Source organism: Dermacentor andersoni, chromosome 7 (assembly GCF_023375885.2).
Source record: "Dermacentor andersoni chromosome 7, qqDerAnde1_hic_scaffold, whole genome shotgun sequence".
NCBI lineage: Eukaryota > Metazoa > Arthropoda > Arachnida > Ixodida > Ixodidae > Dermacentor > Dermacentor andersoni.
Genome location: NC_092820.1, coordinates 29,341,400 through 29,360,028, shown reverse-complemented (window position 1 = coordinate 29,360,028; position 18,629 = coordinate 29,341,400). Strand labels below are relative to the sequence as shown.

The window sequence follows — 18,629 nt, the reverse complement described above, 5'->3', positions numbered from 1 at the left end:
AGCACAGCGATTACGGCCTGTCCAGTGTCAATGATGGCATCCAAGACCGCTGATGTAGCATGGGGCTAATGCTCTGGCGCTTTACCGGCAGCAGAGAGGTACCCAGGTTGATACGCAAGAACATTGGCGTAACGGCTCACAAGAATATTTATTCACATCGCTATGGTGCGGTCATCTCTACAAGCTTCTTGAAGGATAGCGACACAAACGCTCTAAGCTTCTGCTGAAGGCCGAAATCATTTGGCGGGGGCGCCTTTTATAGAATTTGCTCGCCCAGAAGACGGGAGGGGACACTGCACGTTTGCGGCCACCGTTCGGCACATGGGAGTCAGTCCAACGGGTTTTTCGCCTGTAAGTGGCGCAGTAGAGAGAAAGGCACTGACACGCACACACACATTCACAGACATCACCGGCACCTCCCGCGCCGAGGAGAAGGTGCGAATGCGCGCACGAAGCTTAGCCAGCTGAAGGGCGATAGCACTTGCGCACACACGCAGACATCATAGCTTTGCGCTCGCCGTGGGCATGTATTTTCGTAGGCTGACGTCTTTTAGCCGTTGCGCTGTCCTCGGTGTTTTGCAGTGGTATCGGGCTGCTCGGCGTATTCGAAACGTCTGGGCTTTCGCCGTGGCTTCGGTGAGGTGGCACAAATCGTTCTGTCACGGAGTCCAGCGGTAACACTGTCACATTACCAATACGGGGAAAACGCCACCATGTGACCCACGTGATGGGGACCACAAATTACAAAGCCCCAGCGGATGACCCACTTTTCATACTCCATTCTTGCGATTACTTGGTTTTCTATTCCACTTTGTCCAGGGCCGGTTCACTTTGCTCGTCAAGGCGCCAAGAGAGCAGACGTGCCAAACCTAGGGGAAGGAGGCCTAAAATGCTAAATACTATGAAAGCTATTACGCACTTGAAATGGCATATTTGCTGCACTGATAGCCTAACTAGCCTGAACACTAGCCTGAACCGTTTGCTTTTTCACTGCGACATTCCGTCTGTAGTACTACGTCTGTATTAGGGGCAGTACAGATGAGACCACATATAGGCCGACTGTTTTCACGTGCAAGCGCATATTTGTGGAATCGGCAAGATCGCGGGCGCTTCACGCGTTAAATAACAGTCATTTTCTCAATTTTTTGCACAATTCCAACACAACATTATAAGGCCAGTTATGGACTGACGAAGCAAAATCTCGCCTCAAAAACTGTTCCGCAGGGCTGGAACTTTTCGGCGGAATTCCTGCGGTAGCGCGTTAGCCGTCGTCTGCTACGGCAGGGCCAGCATAGGTGGCGCCACTGTCCAGGCCACGCCAAGCGCGGGAGTGGAGCGGTTAGGAGGGAAGTGGTTGGCGCTGCTTTTGGAGATTGAGGGGTTTTATGTAGAGTGTAGAAGAATAGGGGTTGAGTGGGACGAGCGGCTGAGGTGGCGAATGTTTTGCAGCGACGACGAAAAATGCTGTGTCGGGGCTGCGATACAAGTGGAATGGGCCGCGTCAAGGTGGCGCCGTTGGAAAGTGCTGGCGATACTTCTCAAAAGGACCATTCGTACTATATCGCGCGATCGTATATGCGTTCAGGCTGCTCAAATGGTGCTTATAATTGGATATGACATGTATTTATGTCTTAGGAATAGGTGCCTTTCTTTCTCTTCCTTATTTCATTTTATTTTTGTAATGCCGCTTGGCGATTGCACGTGCATCGCTGGCCGCAATGTCGGTTTTCATTCTGCTACGTTATTGTACGGTTCCCATTGCAGAACAAATATTTTTCTTGTTATTCAAGTAGCATGTATCTCTCATGTGTATTTCTTGCGCATATAGTTTTCCATCAGTAGGTTTTGCGAAACACTGACGAAAAACACATATGTAAACGTCCAGCTTGACGATTCAAACAAATAAAACATATCGGCCCCATCTGGCGCCCTGTACTCGTATTTACGGAAAGTATTCTTATAGAGAAGGAAGAAAAGCTGTGGTGCAACATTCATGTTTCCGTCTTCCTTGCGTAACAGAATGCGGAGTAATTGGTACGAGTTCTTTTATTGCAGTCGGACCTCAGGCGCCGAGAACAGTTGAAGGTAGCCATTATATATGCTAATCTTTGGTCCGTAAGACGTGTGAAATTTTTGTCCAGTCCATGCTTAACAACAGCAACGAAAAAAACGCGAAGGCTGCGCGGTAGCTTAATCATTGGCTACATAGTGGATATGGGGTTGCGCTGCTAAACTCGAGCTCACGTACGGGTTCAAACTAGGTTGCGGAATTCGGTGGGAACGAAATGGAAGAACACTCGTGTACTTCTCTTTAGGTGCACGTTAAAGAACCCCAGGTGATGAGAATTGAACGGGGTGCTTCATAATCATATCACCAGGCGTAGAACGCTAGAATTTTTTTTATTAAGGAAAAAAAAAAAAACACAAGATGTAGCTGCGTCCTTCAGCTTTTTTTCAGGGGTGTAAACGAAAGAAATCATTCTCGAGTCTAATTTCGGAGAAAAACATGTTGCGCTTATATTATATTTCATACCTTATTTTAATGTCGCTCCCAACTGTACTTCCGCTCAACTAAGCAGCTTTTGTATTCAGTTATCCGGTGCACTATCGTAAAAACAATTATGAAGCAATTATTGAAACGGCATGCCTCACATACTCGTAGAGATATTTGTAGACCTGCTGTGTTCGTCGAAGAAGTGTGGTGCCACATTGGGCACCCAGTTATAATGGGTTGCAGACATGGCGGTACTGTCAAAAAAAACGTTTTCCAAGCTTGAATCAAGTTAGCAGATTCGCAGGCTGCCCCAAAACCGGGCGTTTATATTGAATGACAGCTGCGAACTTCTTCAGCAGAACCAATGAACACCCGTGCGTTAATTCTCACAGGAGCTGGTGCGCCCCTGCGCAATAGCCACAACTCTCCACCAGTACAATCATTCGAAATAAGACTCCTCGCTTGCATAGGCCCCTCATCTTCTAGATTTCAACAGTGCTGTTATTAAAATTAAATTATGCGGTTTTACGTGCCAGAACCACGATCTGATTATGAGGCACGCCGTAGTGGGGCACTCCGGAAATTTCGACCACCCGGGGTTATTTAACCTGCACCTAAATCTAAATACACGGGTGCGTTCGCACTCCTCCCCCATCGAAATGCGGCCGCCGTGGCCGGGATTCAATCCCGCAACGTCGTTCTTAGCAGCCTAACACCATAGTCACTAAGCAACCACGGAGGGTAAGTGCTGTTATGCGTTACATTCGAACGGAATAGGCTATTCGATAATTTTTAATAGTGAGTTCTCAAGTCGAATACGATCTGAATAGCAGACACCATTCGATTAGGCTATATACATTTCTACTTTATTTCGACTGCTGGCACGTCGAAGCAGATCGCCAAACAAGGCAGGTTGCCTTGGTAAAGCCAAGGTTACAAGCCATGGTTACGTTGGTAAAGACTTACCGGTCTCTCCGATTCAGTCTGAGTACATAGGCAATATATTTCCTTAACATTGCTGTTCATATTAACGTCCAATAATTACCTTGATTCCTTTTCTCGGAAAGTCGATTGGTTCACCTGGGACTGGTGCAGATTTTAAAGTAAACACGCTTATTCCGGTCGAGAGTTGTCACTTTTTCAATCCGTGCATTTACAATATTTGACAATTTCTCTCTTACATAGTAAGAATGTAAGAGAGAAATTGTCAAATATTGTAAATGCACGGATTGAAAAAGTGACAACTCTCGACCGGAATAAGCGTGTTTACTTTAAAATCTGCACCAGTCCCAGGTGAACCAATCGACTTTCCGAGAAAAGGAATCAAGGTAATTATTGGACGTTAATATGAACAGCAATGTTAAGGAAATATATTGCCTATGTAATAAAGTTGACACTCACTCACTCTCTTACATATATGTTGTGGATATACATGTGTATGTGCCCTTAGATTTACCTAGAATTGCCTTGGTCAACTGCGTCTACTCGCGCCACGCAGGTGACAACCTGGTTTATTTCACTATAATATTGTTTTCTTTGATCACTGTCACCTGATCAATATTCCACCAACAAGAAGCGCGCGTAAAATGACAAGACATCAATAAACTTTTCTTACGTAGCTTCATGCTGCAGATGGGCGGCTTCTGTGGCAAAAAATACGTGTTACTTTGAGAAAACAATGTTAAATATATATGTTTACTTGGCTAAACTTACAAGTGGTACCAGCAGACAGGAATCGTGGGCGCAGCAGAGCAAGGGAAACCATAAAAAAAATTTACTGCGTAGACTTTCTGCGAGCGAGACTGGGCGTCCGCCAGCGTCCGCGCAACGAACGCTCGCTCGCTAGCAGACGACGCACGTCATGTTGTAAGGCCATGCCTCAAATATATTTATACGCAGCAAAATGGTGGCATAGTTTTGCAGTTGAATTAAAGCACTATTATTAGAGCGTACGCATGCAATCGGTGCATGCGTACGTAGCATGCACCGTAGCGAAATTACGTGCCCGTAGCGCCCGTAGCGGAATTACGTCGAATATGCCGCCACACGCGTCTCTGCCGCAATTCAGTTCGCTCGCACCGCCCTCGCAAAATTTGTCCACACGCGGGGCTTCAGCGCGAGAGCGCCGTTCGTCCCACTCGACCATTAGATTTAAGCGAGCGCCGCAGGAAGGCGCCTGAAGGTGCAGAAGATTAGTGTTACTGTATATGCTACCAAAGGTACCTTTGGCAGCATATACAGTACCTCTGCACAAGATAATCACTCGCCGGGGTGAGTACGCAGGAGTGTGCTGAGGATGGATGGATGTGATGAGCGTCCCCTTTGGGACGGAGCGGTGGGTTGCGCCACCAAGCTCTAGCTATTATGCTGCTTAATGTCCTACCTAGGTAAAAAAACGCAGGATGAATTCCTATAACCAAATCTGCGGACCCCCCATTGTGAATTTTGTTTTTGTACCTGTCCGTTTTTTCCACCAATCCTCCAATCGCCTCTTACTAATCCCTATGCGGACATGTTTACTTTTCTACTGCTCTCGCTGAACCCAAGGGCTTCAAGGAGGCCAGTGGTGCCTAAATTGACCGCTGGGCAGACGTCTTCATATTGTAATAAAACATGCTCCATCGTTTCCCTAGCTTTGCCACAGCAAGCACATGCTTCTTCCTTCTTATATCTCGCTTTTAGGTGCGTGTTCTAAGGCATCCCGATCCCGCTTCGAAATGTAATGAGCTTTCCTCTGAGTTATCGTTTCTTTCCTGATTTCGTTTTTTCCTCTTAAATAGTTACTCATGCCAGGTTTATTTTCCATTGCCGCCACCCACGAGATTATTTCAGCATCTATGACTTTCCGCTTGACGTTATATGTTGCTGCGTTGCTCACCCTACAGGCCGCATACTTGCTGGTAAGCTTCCTAGTTGTTTTCCTCCGCTGTGAATCAATGTTTTTTCTTTACAAATACCTCAACACTCTACAAGCCCATTTACTTTCTTCCATATTCCTCAGCCATTCTTCATAATCAATTTTACTGTGAGCTTCCCTCACATCAAAACTTGTCCAACCCATATCACCATGCACATCTTCATTTGTTGTCTTCCCATGAGCGCCCATTTCGAGGCGTCCCACTTACTTTTGGTTGCCATCGAGTTCTAATTGCACCCCAGATCTCAAGCAAACAACCGCATTTCCAAAACTAAGTCCTGGAACAATTACGCCTTTCCACATACCCCGGAGACCTCGTACCGATTGTATCCCCATAGCGCTCTGTACTTCATTATGGCTACATTTCCTTTTCCCTTTACTGTTATTGTTTTTTTCCTGTGTTTCCATATATCTATTGCAGCCTTCGTTTATCCATATACCAAGTTATTCATATTCTTTTTCGCGAGGTATTTGCTGGCCCTGTATCTCCACTGTCTGTTCACTGTTTTCATTGAATACCGTAACACCTGATTTTCTAACACTAAATTTCAAACCTAAATTGTCGCCTTCCTGTCCACAGATATTAACCAGACCTTGCAAATCACCTTGCTTGTTAGCTAGACACACAATGTCGTACGCATAAAATAAACCTGGAAGCTGCTGCTCTGCTACAGTACCTGCCTGTTTGTATGAGAGATTAAACCCGGTATTACTTCCTTCTAGCGCCCTCTCCATCGTCACCATGTACAACATAAACAGCGGCGGGGATAAAGGGCACCCCTGCCTCCGTCCCTTGTTGATATGAACTTTCTCTTCGCTCCTCATCCCTTCCCATTCAACGCAAACGGTATTTTCTAAGTAAATTTCTCTCCAAAGCTGTAGACAATCGTCGCCTAAGTCCTCCCCTTCCAGAATATCCCACAAAATGTTGCGGTCTACGTTGTCATCCGCTCCTGTAATGTCTAAAAAGGTGAGATATAACGGTTTGCTTTCTACTCTTCAATACACTGAGTAAGAACACATAAGTTATCAGCCAGACGCCTACTTATTCGGAAGCCATTCTGAAGTTTTTCCAAAATGCCATTATTCTCTGCCCATGCTTGCAGCTTTAATTTGATTGCCTGCATTGCTAACCTCTATATTACCGATGTAATGGTCAACGATCTTTACGAGTGAATTCTGTCTTTCTCCCCCTTACCATTATAAATTAAATTCATTCTACTTTGTAGCCAAATGTCTAGTATTCGTCTATCTTTCAAAGTTTTTTCCACAGCTTTCACCAGAGCTTCCTTACTTTTTGGTCCTGGTTCACTAATCAGCCTAACGGGAACCTCGTCTAGCCTTGTGGCTGTGCGCTTAAGAATTTTCTCTTCGGCTTTCTTATAGTTGAAATTTGTCAGCACCAGCTCCTTTTCCATCTGGTTCTCTTTGATGCTCTTTCTTTCTTCAAGTACAACCTTGTCATTGCTTTGGAAAGATGCGGCTGTTATTTTTTGGATGTAACTTAATGCCGCTTCCCTTGTTTCCATATTCTTCTAGGATATGTTGTTGTATTGTTGTTGACGTCCTGCCTAATAGCTTTATGTGGTTCCAAAATATTCTAGGTGCGGCCCTCTTTTTCTCATGTATTTCTGACAACCAGCGTTCACTTTCCCCTTTTATCTTTGCTTGAACCAGTATTTGAACCATAGACTTTTTCTCCCGGTATATTTCCCATTTACTGGTTACTTTATCCTGTGGCAACTGCGCCTTCTTTGCGTGCCTGTGCTCTTGGGATGCTTTCTGTTGTTCGGCGATCGCCTCTCGTATCTGCCTGTTCTACCAGCTCTTCGGTTTCTTTTTTCCTTTCCAAGGAACATGTTTCTCTTTCCGTATTTCTGTCGTTATTACACTTAGAAGCTCACTATATTCCCACTCTTAGCAATTTTCAAAGCTCTTCCCTCGGCTCTATTGACCATATTTGTTATTTGTTCAGCGTTTAAATTTGAACTGTCCATTTGGCACTCCTTGCTTTCTTTCCCAACTACATATAACATTTTCAAAATGATACGTTTATGGGCGCCCCCTATGCAGCTATATCTTTCCTCGTCAATGACAATTTCTCTCAACTTGTCATGAATTCCTTCTGTCATCAGACAGTAATCAATGGTCGATTGCCGGTTTGCCACTTTCCACGTGATCTGCCCTTCACACTTGGGGCCTGTATTCACGATAACGAGGTTATGTTGTTCACAACGATCTAGCATTGACTTCCCGTTGTTGTCGGTATAGCCATCTAGATCCTGCATGTGGGCATTCATGTAACCTAATAGGATAATTTGGGCATCATTCCCGAAACACTTAATATCAGCACTTATGCATACAACTAACTTTTGATTCTTCTCTGGGCAATTATTTGCGGCCCACTAATACGTTACGCCCAGCCAAGTCTTTTTGCCGCTTTTGTACCTGATAACCAAAGATGCTCTTGACAATTTGAATTTACTCTTTTTCATTTGGCTGCCTGATGGATAAGTATTCCTACTCCCCCTCCCTTTCTTTCCGACTTAGTTCTGTTGCACCCTTCCCAAACATAATTCTCAATCACTGGCCGCTCTTCCGACTCCCTAAGGGGCGTTTCTGTAGCCGCATACACCCCTATTTGTTCTCTATTTAACTACTCCTAAATCTCTGCCCACTTTTCCTTTCTTCTGGTGCCCTGCATGTTGATGTAGCCTATTGCGTGGCGAGCTCTCTTCCTTGCCTTCCTCCTTTTTCTGTTATTGACGGCGATGCTATTCTGAGGCTTCCCTAGGGGACTTTCTTCATTACTACTTACTCTGGCCTCCTGAGTGCCCGTGGGCCCCCTAAAAAAGCAACAGCGCGGCCAGCAAGTCAGCAGCCCACTCCTCGTCCAAGCCTGTAATTGAAGTGGATCCCGTCTCGTTCAAAACCACCACACCTTCTCACCTCCTTGTTTACTTCGACAACCTCGAAACCTTTCTCTCGGCTCATTTTCCATATGGTATCATTAGGAGCCGCTATGGCTCTTTGTACTTGACTGTCACATACAGGTACTGTGCACACCAAGATCTGCACCTGAGGGGACAGCCCGCGTATGTCGTCTACCCCCTTCGCCAAGCTCTGAGCTAGTCCTGTCTCTTTCCTGTTTAGGACCTCATTTAGCCAACCGGCTACTATGACAAGGTTGCGAACGTGGGCATTTTCCGCGAGCTTCGCTTTTGTTCGCTCCATGACAGAACCCAGAGTCCGCCCAGAGAATGTCCCTACCACCACTGTTTTATCGCTTTTCACCATGTCCACAGGTGCTTCTGAGCACCTAGCCAGGTTTGAGTAGCCGTCGATAATCACCACTTCACTCTCTCTTACCTCTCCCTGCTTCCCTTTGTCCTTTTCCGCGTTATTCGTATTCGACAAGGGGGATTGACCCCTGTGCTCCAGCTTTTTCCCGTCGTGGCCTCATGGTAGGTGCCGCTCTTTCCACCTAACCCCTCACCACGTTGCACGAATTCCACATACTTTGCTGGCACTCCGTCTCCTGTCCCGTCGGGGGACTGCGTTCGATTGTCGCGACCATTCTCATTCACAATGGCGGCCTTGTTCAGCTTTTCCTCGGCTGCTTGAAGTCTTTTTTCCACTGACCTAAATATGGAGCTAAAATGACCTAAATATGGAGCGTGATGTGCGGAAGGTATTCCGTACATCACACTCCATATTTAGGTCATTTTTGAGTTCTTCGACCTATTTGATAAGCTCATCTTGGAAAGCCTCAATTTTCTTCAGCCTAGCATCGACATCACAAATGTGTGGCGATTTACTCGCTTCCCTCTCCATTTTTATCCGTCCCCTCGTTTGCCTTGAGGCACCCCCCCACACTGCACGCTTTTCCGGCTTTCTTGCCATGTATTGCACGGCTTTTTCTCATGCAAATACTCTAATAATATAGTAATGCAGAGCACGTGCCTTCAAGCAAAAACCTATACGTACAGTATCTAAATCCTTAAAATTCCGCAAAGTAATTCTCACCAATATTTTAAAAGTAATCAATGCCGCACAGACTTAAGGTATGCCACCCTTTTGTGCGTGTTCAACCACGCGGCCACGCTCTCACTTTCCTACCAAAGCAATATTCCCGATATCAAATCACACACTGTAAAACCACTAATAGCTATTAGTCTGCCACTTCCATGCTACTATTTAAAGGCTGTAAGGACTTAACATCCCACCCGGTTGCACGTGTTGTAGGACTTGGCGCGAAAGGACGCTCTGACTATCGTGCAAAACCAAATATACAAGGAACACACGCGCACACGAAAAAAGAAGGGAAAACAGGAAACTACCCTATTGTTTATTTAAACGCTAAAGAAATCAGCAAATCAATACCAGAAGCAAGCTCAAAGCATGCACAAAGAACCCTTATTATTTCGTCGCCGCCACGGAGCCCTAAAATACCACGTCCATCCGCCAAAATCATGTGAGGGCGCGGCAAAGCAACGCCACCTAGAGGAAAGTCTAGGTTGTGTTGAGTAAAGCGGGGAAGGAGAAAGGAGGCAAAGCGTCGCGGAGGAGGAGCGTCGGCGGAAGCGCGCTGGGTTGACCTTATTTGGGAGTTGCTACGGGTTTTGTGTGCGCTATGGACGTACCGAATGCGTCTCGTGACTGAGCTGCCGAGCGAGAATGACGGAGCAGCGACGCAGGCCGAGAGCGAGTCGATGGACTCCGAAGCTGTCGCCAAGCACCGGGAACGAGCTGAACAAGTTCGTCAAAAGGCGTTGGCTTGGCGTACCTAGGAGACTCTAGAAGAGGAAGAACGGGAAAAATTAGTGATGTGAATAGTACATAACCAAACTGTTTGAAATAATAAAGTCTGCATTTCCTCACAGTGCCTTACCATAGTTCCTAATGGCAATTTACACTTTATAAAAGCAAAAAGAGGACTTTAAACATGCAGACCAAGATATTAGCCTTGAAAACGCCGCCAAATTTAGACAAGATCAATGCATTTTTCAAATATTCTATGCGCAATGTACAAAAAGGAAATGCACCCATACGCTTTCGCGTAACCCGCGTTCACGAAGTGAAACGTTACTGTAACTTCTTATGAGTTCGTTCCTGGTTGTGTTTGGGGAGGGGGATGAACTTTTTGACAAGACAGCAGCAGCATTAGACATCGTGGTCAGCGAAGTGTGGGAAGGTTCACATTGAACGCCTTGCCTCGAAACAAAATATACTTGTAGTTCCTCCCCAGTACTGATATTGTCCCTGTAGTCCCTGCAGAAGTCCCTGTAGTCCATCCAGCAGCGCACATTGCCCACCAATAAACTCACTCGGCGGTATGTTGTATAGGATCAGCCCCGTTGATTTAGTGACTGCTGGGACTGTTCTCTCTTTGAGCTGGATCAACGGTTTTATAGCGGCATATCGTTTCGAACCAGTGTACACCTGGTAACTTATATTTAGCGTGCCCTGCGTTTTTAACAAGGCGCCGGTGTGAAATGAGACACCTTTCTTTACGCAGGGTCATTGCTCCCGACCTCCGTGGTTATGGCCAGTCGTCAAAGCCCGTCAGCGTCGATGACTATCAGTCATCGAAGCTCGTCGAGGACGTCCATGGACTCGTGAAATCTCTCGGTGAGGTTCGCGCAATGAGGCGCAAGGGTAATGTTTCAGGCGTTTATAAAACGCTTTCATGCTCATAAAACACGTCGCGTTTAACGCAATGTTTAACTGACGTTAATGCTGTTTTAGTTAGCGAGATAGTAGTAGTAGCCGGTGACACAAGCAGAGCCTGTAGTTGTACCTGTTTGTGTAACGCAGGCGAGCTGTGAAACTTGTCGAAGAAAGAAAGTTGACAGCACGTGATCAGTATTTAAGCGCGGTCGCTATTTAAGTACGTTTTAGGGTTCTATACGCGTAGAGTCGCTGTGGCACATCCCTATACCGGCGGATCGGTGGCTCATATCCAGTTGCACGTACTGAGTGGCGTCGTGCGCATGCAAAGAAAGCTTCGTTTTCGAAGCAAAGTTTGCATGCCTAATAGCTGTACCAGCGTGAGCTTGAAGGAAGCAATCGGGTGTAAAAGTGGGCCAGTTGGTGCAAGTTCACTTTAATGGGGGCGCTGTGCAGCGGTGGTATTGTTAGATGTGTGATAACGTGGGTTCTTGGACTGGACAGTCGTCCTCAAGAAGAGCACCGAGACCGGACATAGCCAAGGTTTATTCTTGTTCCAATGAAGGCAAGCTCGCTGTGACACTTGGACGTCCCGAGCACGCGCACCAGGGCTCGGCCGCAGGCGACAGGCCCGCCACAGAAAGGAGCTCCTCCGCCGATTCTCCTGTAGGGGTGAAATGCAAAAATGCTCATGTACTTACATTTACGCGTACGTTGTTAGATACGGCCCATTAATTAGCATCGGTCAAGTTCTCCGAGCGCAACCACTAGCCGTCGCATTCCAGTTATGGTGCGCCAGTCCGCGTCGACCGTACTACCGGACCTGGGACAGGCTGGATATCCCGCCTCGGGTGTGGCTCGTGGAGATTGATTTTGTCTCCCCCCTCCCCCCCTCCCCTGTGGGACGCTTCCCCAAAGTTTACTTGGAGGCCGGCACGGTTCGAGGTAGTTTACCTTAGTCCCGAAAAAAGCTGCTTTGCAGCACTGGAAGGTCGTTCAAGGACGACCAGGAGAGGAGGCAACGCCGGACGGATGCGGCTATCGGGGGATAGAGCCCAGGGAGTGTCCCTATTGGCAACTTGCACGGACCCTACGATTATATGAAAATGACACTTGTACGGGCTCGACGACTGGCTGAAAATGACGTGACTCCGACAGAATGAAGGGGTTATAAGCCAGACAACCATCGGAAAGGGAGAGACGTTCTTCTTGCCACAGGCCGCAGCGTACAATCTGCTGCCGGTCGTCGATGAATTTTCACTGTTATTTTACCTGTTTCTAATCCTGTACATAATGTAAATAAACTCTCATTTCTCCAAGTCCCCCTAAACATCGCCCAACTCCCGCGCTCAAGAGCAAGATACAATAAAGTTAGAGGACCACAGGTGGCAATGATTATTCCTGAGTCATTCACTATGGCGTGGCTGATATTAAAATCCTGAATTTGGTACGTAAGCCCACAGAATTTATTTTTTATTATCGCGATGCAAAAGCTGGCGAAGAATGCGCTAATAGACATAAAAAGAGAGACTTTTGCTTTCGCGCCATTTTCCATACATTAAAGCACAGTTCCTGGAAGAACAAAACATGCCAGCTCTGGAGGGCGGCACGCTAGTTTCGTAAGGCTTATGGAACGCCTTCGAAACGATAACACAGCGGAAGACAAAGCAACACCATTAATAGCGCACTGTGGTAAAACGCTCCCTTGTGTCCATTTAGGAATGCCACACACTTAATGTTATTGGAATCGGTTCTTTCCAAATGGGCGTCATCGTAGGTCGGAGCAAGGTGACGGTCGTCGGCCATGACTGGGGTGCGGTGATTGCCTGGTGCTTCGCCACAGAACACGAAGACCTGGTGGAAAAACTAATCATCGTCAATGGCCCGCATCCCATGGCCATGCAGCACCAGCTTCACAACAGCCTCGACCAGATCGTCAAGTCGTGGTAAGTGCACTGAAGTTGGAGTGCATCAAGCTGTTTTCTATCGCCAAATAGTGCAACGCCTAGTAACTTCACCGAGTACTCTGTGTTAGTCCGACACATCATCATCAGGTTCCTAAGTACACCGGAAAAAGTCTCTTCAAGGGACCTGGACCGCTATCTTGTATGCGTTCGAAAAGCCGACGTTCTACTCTGCAGGACAACATGTAGGGATCCATAAGCGGGCTTCTCTATTTTAGTGGGCGAGCTTTTGGGACGTAGAAAAATACCATGCCGAGTGTGACGTCAATCGGTGGTTCTCTAGCGTTACGCGCACAGTAGGGGTTCGCATAGGAGCCCTTTCGCGCATATGATTTTTGTCAATTCCGAACGAGTCATATTACTGATGCTTTTTTTCAACATGCCCCAAATACTCTCCCTGTTTCTTCGCTAAAACGTTCAATCAGCTGGTTACCCAGGTAGAGTTAGATGCTAAATATGAATAACAAAGTCATACGATATGCAAACTTAAAAGAAGTGAGAAACAAGAACTGTAACTTTGTGTTGAGAGCCTTCTTACGTCTGTCGTGGCCACTATGTGTTTGCTCAAGTATCTACATTCACTGTACGTGTCATCTCGTGAAAATTAGCATACATGCGAACGTTACGGTTCCTGCGCCCATCATTGAACCGACGCACGCATAATCTGCTTGAGAATAAAAACAGGAACAGCGCAACACAGGACGAGCGAGTAAAGAGCGCTGTTCCAGTTTTTATTCTAAAGATGAACCAATCAGCCCCATCGAACACACTGCTAATCTGCTTGAATACGCTGTGCGCACAGATAAGTTCAAAGGCTCCTTGTTCTCAGGCATAATCAATGAATAGGATTCACGGCCGAGGCATTTTTTCCCATCTGACTGTGCAAACGCCTGTGAACGCATATTACATTCTACAATGTAAGTGTGATATGACAGATAATGTGGGCCCAGGATCCTTAACAACTGACGCGGCACTCAGGTGCTCTGTACGGGCAACCCAGACTATACTTCACAGACACGATAATTTACACGCTCGGCAAACAACAGAACAATGATAATCATAATAAACTAGAATGTGGGGAATCCTTAACGCACCTAAGCACACATCGACCGTCCTACTCGCCGGTGTGTCATCGTCCTTGTCATGGCGGTTATCGTCCTGGTCGGTCCGCGAGAGAGTCGTGAGTCCAGCACCACCCGAGGTGGATTTTACCAGACCATGACGTAGCAGCGACAGTGGAAGTGTACAGCAGGCCGGCAGAACACGAGGCCGTTGCAGTACAAGTCAGTGGCTAGCCAGTCACTGTTGCTACAGGCTGCGGGCACATCGGAGAGCGCAGGCGAGTGCCTCCTTGGTCCCAGGCCGCGCCACCAGGCTGCAGGACGCCTGGTTGTAGAAGGTCACGACTCGAACCGGCAAGCGGCCGTCCGAGCCGCTCCATTCGCTCGAGCCACACGCCGGCCTCATGGCCACGCGTTTCCTCTTCCTCGCGTCACTGCCGTTCGCCTCGTCGCTATCACACAATCCGCATCATAGCAGTGAGCTATGTAAACGTGTATACATTCGCATGATTGTTATGCGCCTTATACCGATAAACATTTACCGCTGCTACTTCTACATCACTGTAAAATGATGTTGAGTCTTCTTATTGTTTTTAACGCGAATCATATAGCTTTAGCTCTTGTCGGACTCATGTGCCGTTACCTTTTTGAATGTGGTGTCGTAACCCACGTGCATGGTATTTATACAGATCGTGCTATGTAGTAAATAGTAGATCAATATTACAAAAATGATACTGTAGAATATATGGTTTTTATTTCGGTTAAGATGTTACGGCGAAAGATGATACAGTTAATTTCTTCCGCAGCTAAAAAATGTCGGCTTCTCTGTGCGACTTAGCACTGTCTTGTTCTTCAAAGGAAACAAAACAAATTATGCGAGCACCGGCATGGTGGGTGCATGTCGTTCTCTTTTCCATTCCTCAATTCGCAATTGTTCTGTGGTTACTTTATGCCCGTTTTTTATTCTTAATGTGGGGCCATCAGTCACAAAGCTTTATCCCCAGAAAAGGGGTTGCTACTTTTTTGTGTGGACACCAAAGTACGACGTGCACCTACAAAATAAAGTCTACTGTTCTCATGGTTCTGTTCAAGTTTCTCTTTAATATGAAATCTATAAAGAGCCGTCATCGAAGAGTGAGAACATTTGCGCACGACTTTACATAAATCCATAGGCCCTCCAGCATTTATTTCACGTTCGTATTTTCTCAACGACGTGTATCGCTTCGCAGGTACTTCGTGGCATTCCAGGTACCCTGTGTCCCGGAGGCATGCTTGCGCGCTAATGACATGCGGGCCCTGGACAAGGTGCACGCCGCCTACAGCGACGAGGAGCGGGAGGCCTTCAAGTACACCTTCGGGAAGCCCGGTGCGTGCACCACGTGCAGGCGTGCGTCGCAAATGCTAACCCTACATTTGTTAGGTGTACGTCGAAGGCGCTTTGAGGGCAATCAGTGAGCGTTAATGACTAATAGACAGTTAAAGACTAATAGACAGCTGAATGGAGAGCGGCTGTTTTGAGTCTCATTACAGTTCTAATGAAGCGGACAGAACAGACAGCTAATTGGTTCTGCGTGAGTCGAAGTATAACAGCATTACTTTTTTATGAGCACGTAATCCGAAAAGCAGGCAAGGACAAGCACTGACTTTCAATTGGGAAGTTTCATTCAAGCAAGAAATATATATAAATGTTGCATAATGAAAACAAACAACAAAGGAACAGATGGCTTGCGCTGGCGTCATACTAGGTGAAAAGTAAGCATTACATCCGTTGGCGTTCTCGTGGCAGTTGTCTATAAAGAAGGGCAGCACAGATCAAATGCCGGTTACTACATCGCTTGCTATCGCCTATACCGCATGCTTTTTTGGTTCCTTGTGCGATAAATTGATAAGTGGTTCGATTAGCCTAGTACTCCGTGATACTTAATACGTAGGCGGAGAAGTTATATAGTGTTGTTCTCCTCTGTTCTTCAAATTTGGCCTCAGGTGCGCTGACCGGCCCCATTAACTACTATCGAGCGTCGTTCCGGAGGCACTCGGCACGTCGCCTCCAGTTCCGCCGACTGGCCATCCCGGCACTCGTAGTGTGGGGCCAGCGGGACTTTGCACTCACCGAGCGGCTGGCCACACTGAGCTTGGACTACGCCACGGGGGGCCGCGTTGAATATGTGTCTGATGCGGGACACTGGGTGCAGCGAGAGCGGCCGGAAGTAGTCAACGGTCACATCAGGCACTTCCTGCTATAAACCACAATTTTGTCGCGCTTGTAGGGGGCGGCCATGTTGTTCTGCAGACTGCGGCAACAGGCGAACGAGCGAGAGGGTTACCGCCCAGCATCTTCTTGACGCATGTGCAGCTTGCTGTCCCTGCATGGGCCGCGCGTGACACGAGGGCACGTTCAGCTGTATTCATTTCGTTCGTTCGCCTGTTGCCGCAGTCTGCAGAACGGAATGGCCGCCCCCTACAAGCGCGACAAAATTATCGTCTAATAAGAGTGAAATAAACAAATCTCGATCCCTTTCTCTCCATAACGCTGTAAGCTAGGCTCGTCACTGGATCATAATACATGGATCATCATCATCATCACACCACCACCACCATCGTCATCATCATAATCACCACCATCATCAACATAATCATCATGATCCTATTATGTCAGCTGCAGGACGAAGGTCCTTCACTGCGATCTCCAATTACCTCATTCCTGCGCCAAGCGATTCGAACTAGCGCCCGCGAATTTCCTAATTTCATCACTCCACGTAGTCTCTTGCCGTCCTCGACTGCGTTTCTCTTCTCTTTCTACCCATTCTGTAACCCTAATGGTCTAACGGTTATCTAACCGGCGCATTACATGACCTGCCCAGCTCCATTTCTTTCTCTTAATGTCAATCAGAATATCGGCAGTACACATTTGCTCTCTGATTCAGACCGCTCTCTTTCCGTCTGTTAACGTTATGCCTTGCATTCTTCATTCCATCGCTCTTTGCACAGTCCCCCGCAGGGGCGTCTGCGTCAGCAGGCGTTTGGTGTGTTGCGACACCACATACCCGAGCACACGAGGGTTGGACCCTCCCGCGTCTAACCGTGCGCGGCTTAGCCATGTCCGGGGAAAGGGGGATCCTGGAGGTTGAGCCAATGCCGGCTGTTCGGACCTTTAAGGCTCCCCGGCGGAGGCAACGCACCTCTTTGGCCTCTGCTTCACGTAGACGGCACCCCCGGACTGACCCACTCGGGGGACATCGGTAGTTGCCTTTTCCTGTCTCTCTCTCCCTACAACCTTCGTCTTTCCCTTACTTTCCGCCTTTCCTGTCTTCTTCTGGCTTCCTTTTACTTCCAATTTTTTTAGACAGCAAGGGTTAACCTTGTGTGAATAGCCAACCTAAGTTATTTCATATTTGGTTATAGTAGTAATGTACAGCTGGCGTTTTCAGGCCGTGTTTCACAGGTCCTGCAGCGTCCCCTTGTAGGACTCCATGGTGGGTGACTGGCGTTACTGCGGAAATATCGCATATCATTATGGATAGCTCCTTTCCTCAACTCCCTGATCGCCCTCAGAAAATAGGGCGCACCGATGAAGTTTTTCAGTTTTTCGGACGCCAAGTCCACAACTTCCCACGTTTCCACGTAGTTCACTCGGAAAAACCCGGCAACGCAGTGCGCACCATTTCACCTTTCCTTGTATCGAAGACATTGCCTGATGTTTTTGGAGCCGGTTATAAGGCGACAAGGATGGCAAAGGGCGATCTCCTGCTGGAGCTCCGCGATAAGAAGCAATACGAGAAACTGCCGAAACTAGTGTCATTTGGGGAGACCCAACTAACAGTAACCCCGCACCGTACTATGAACACCACCGGCGGCGTTGTGTCGCACGATGACTTGCTGGAGCTCACTGAGGCTGAACTCTTGGAGGCCTTCAGTGAACAGAATGTAATCAATGTCACAAGAATTAAGATGAGGTGAGATGGCAAAGAAATCCAAACCAAGCACTTGATAATCACCTTCGCATCAAGTGTCCTGCCTGAGTCAGTCCAGGCAGGGTACGTTAAGCTCCGTGTTAGGCCATATGTGCCCAATCCGCCCAGTTGTTTTAAATGCCAACGTTTCGGCCGCAGTTCGCAGAGCTGCCGAGGCCGTCAGACCTGTGCGAAGTGCAGTGCCCATGAACATACTTCTGAAGCTTGCGAGAACAGTCTCCATTGTGTAAACTGTGAAGGAGAGCACGCCACGTACTCGCGGTCGTGCCCATCCTGGAAAAAAGAAAAAGAAATCGTGACGATAAAAGTAAAGAAAAATATTAGTTTCAAGGAGGCACGCAGGCGGGTATCCTACCTGCCCATGAACACATTTGCCGAAGTGGCGCGTCAGGGGGCAGCGCCCCAACGGTCTCCGGCGACTGTCCGACTCGCACCCAGTGAGGCGGCAGTGACGCCATCCGACCCCCCCCCCCCCCCCGCGCCGGCAGCTAGCGCTGCTACGCCGACCCAGCAGAAGGGGCCATCTACCGCCGGGCAGGTGACCTTAAAGGC

At 47.6% G+C, this 18,629-nt stretch overlaps 1 protein-coding gene across 1 annotated transcript in view; it reads left to right on the top strand.

Moving 5' to 3' along the window:
* LOC126535347 (epoxide hydrolase 4-like) overlaps nt 1-16,634 on the top strand; it is a 61,161-nt gene extending 44,527 nt beyond the window's left edge. Inside the window, exons 3-6 of the mRNA XM_050182237.3 lie at nt 10,930-11,042; nt 12,859-13,027; nt 15,336-15,472; nt 16,090-16,634. Coding sequence (XP_050038194.1) covers nt 10,930-11,042; nt 12,859-13,027; nt 15,336-15,472; nt 16,090-16,349 — 679 coding nt within the window. The 3' untranslated portion in view covers nt 16,350-16,634. The remainder of the gene's footprint in view (nt 1-10,929; nt 11,043-12,858; nt 13,028-15,335; nt 15,473-16,089) is intronic.
* Nucleotides 16,635-18,629: the final 1,995 nt, after the last annotated feature.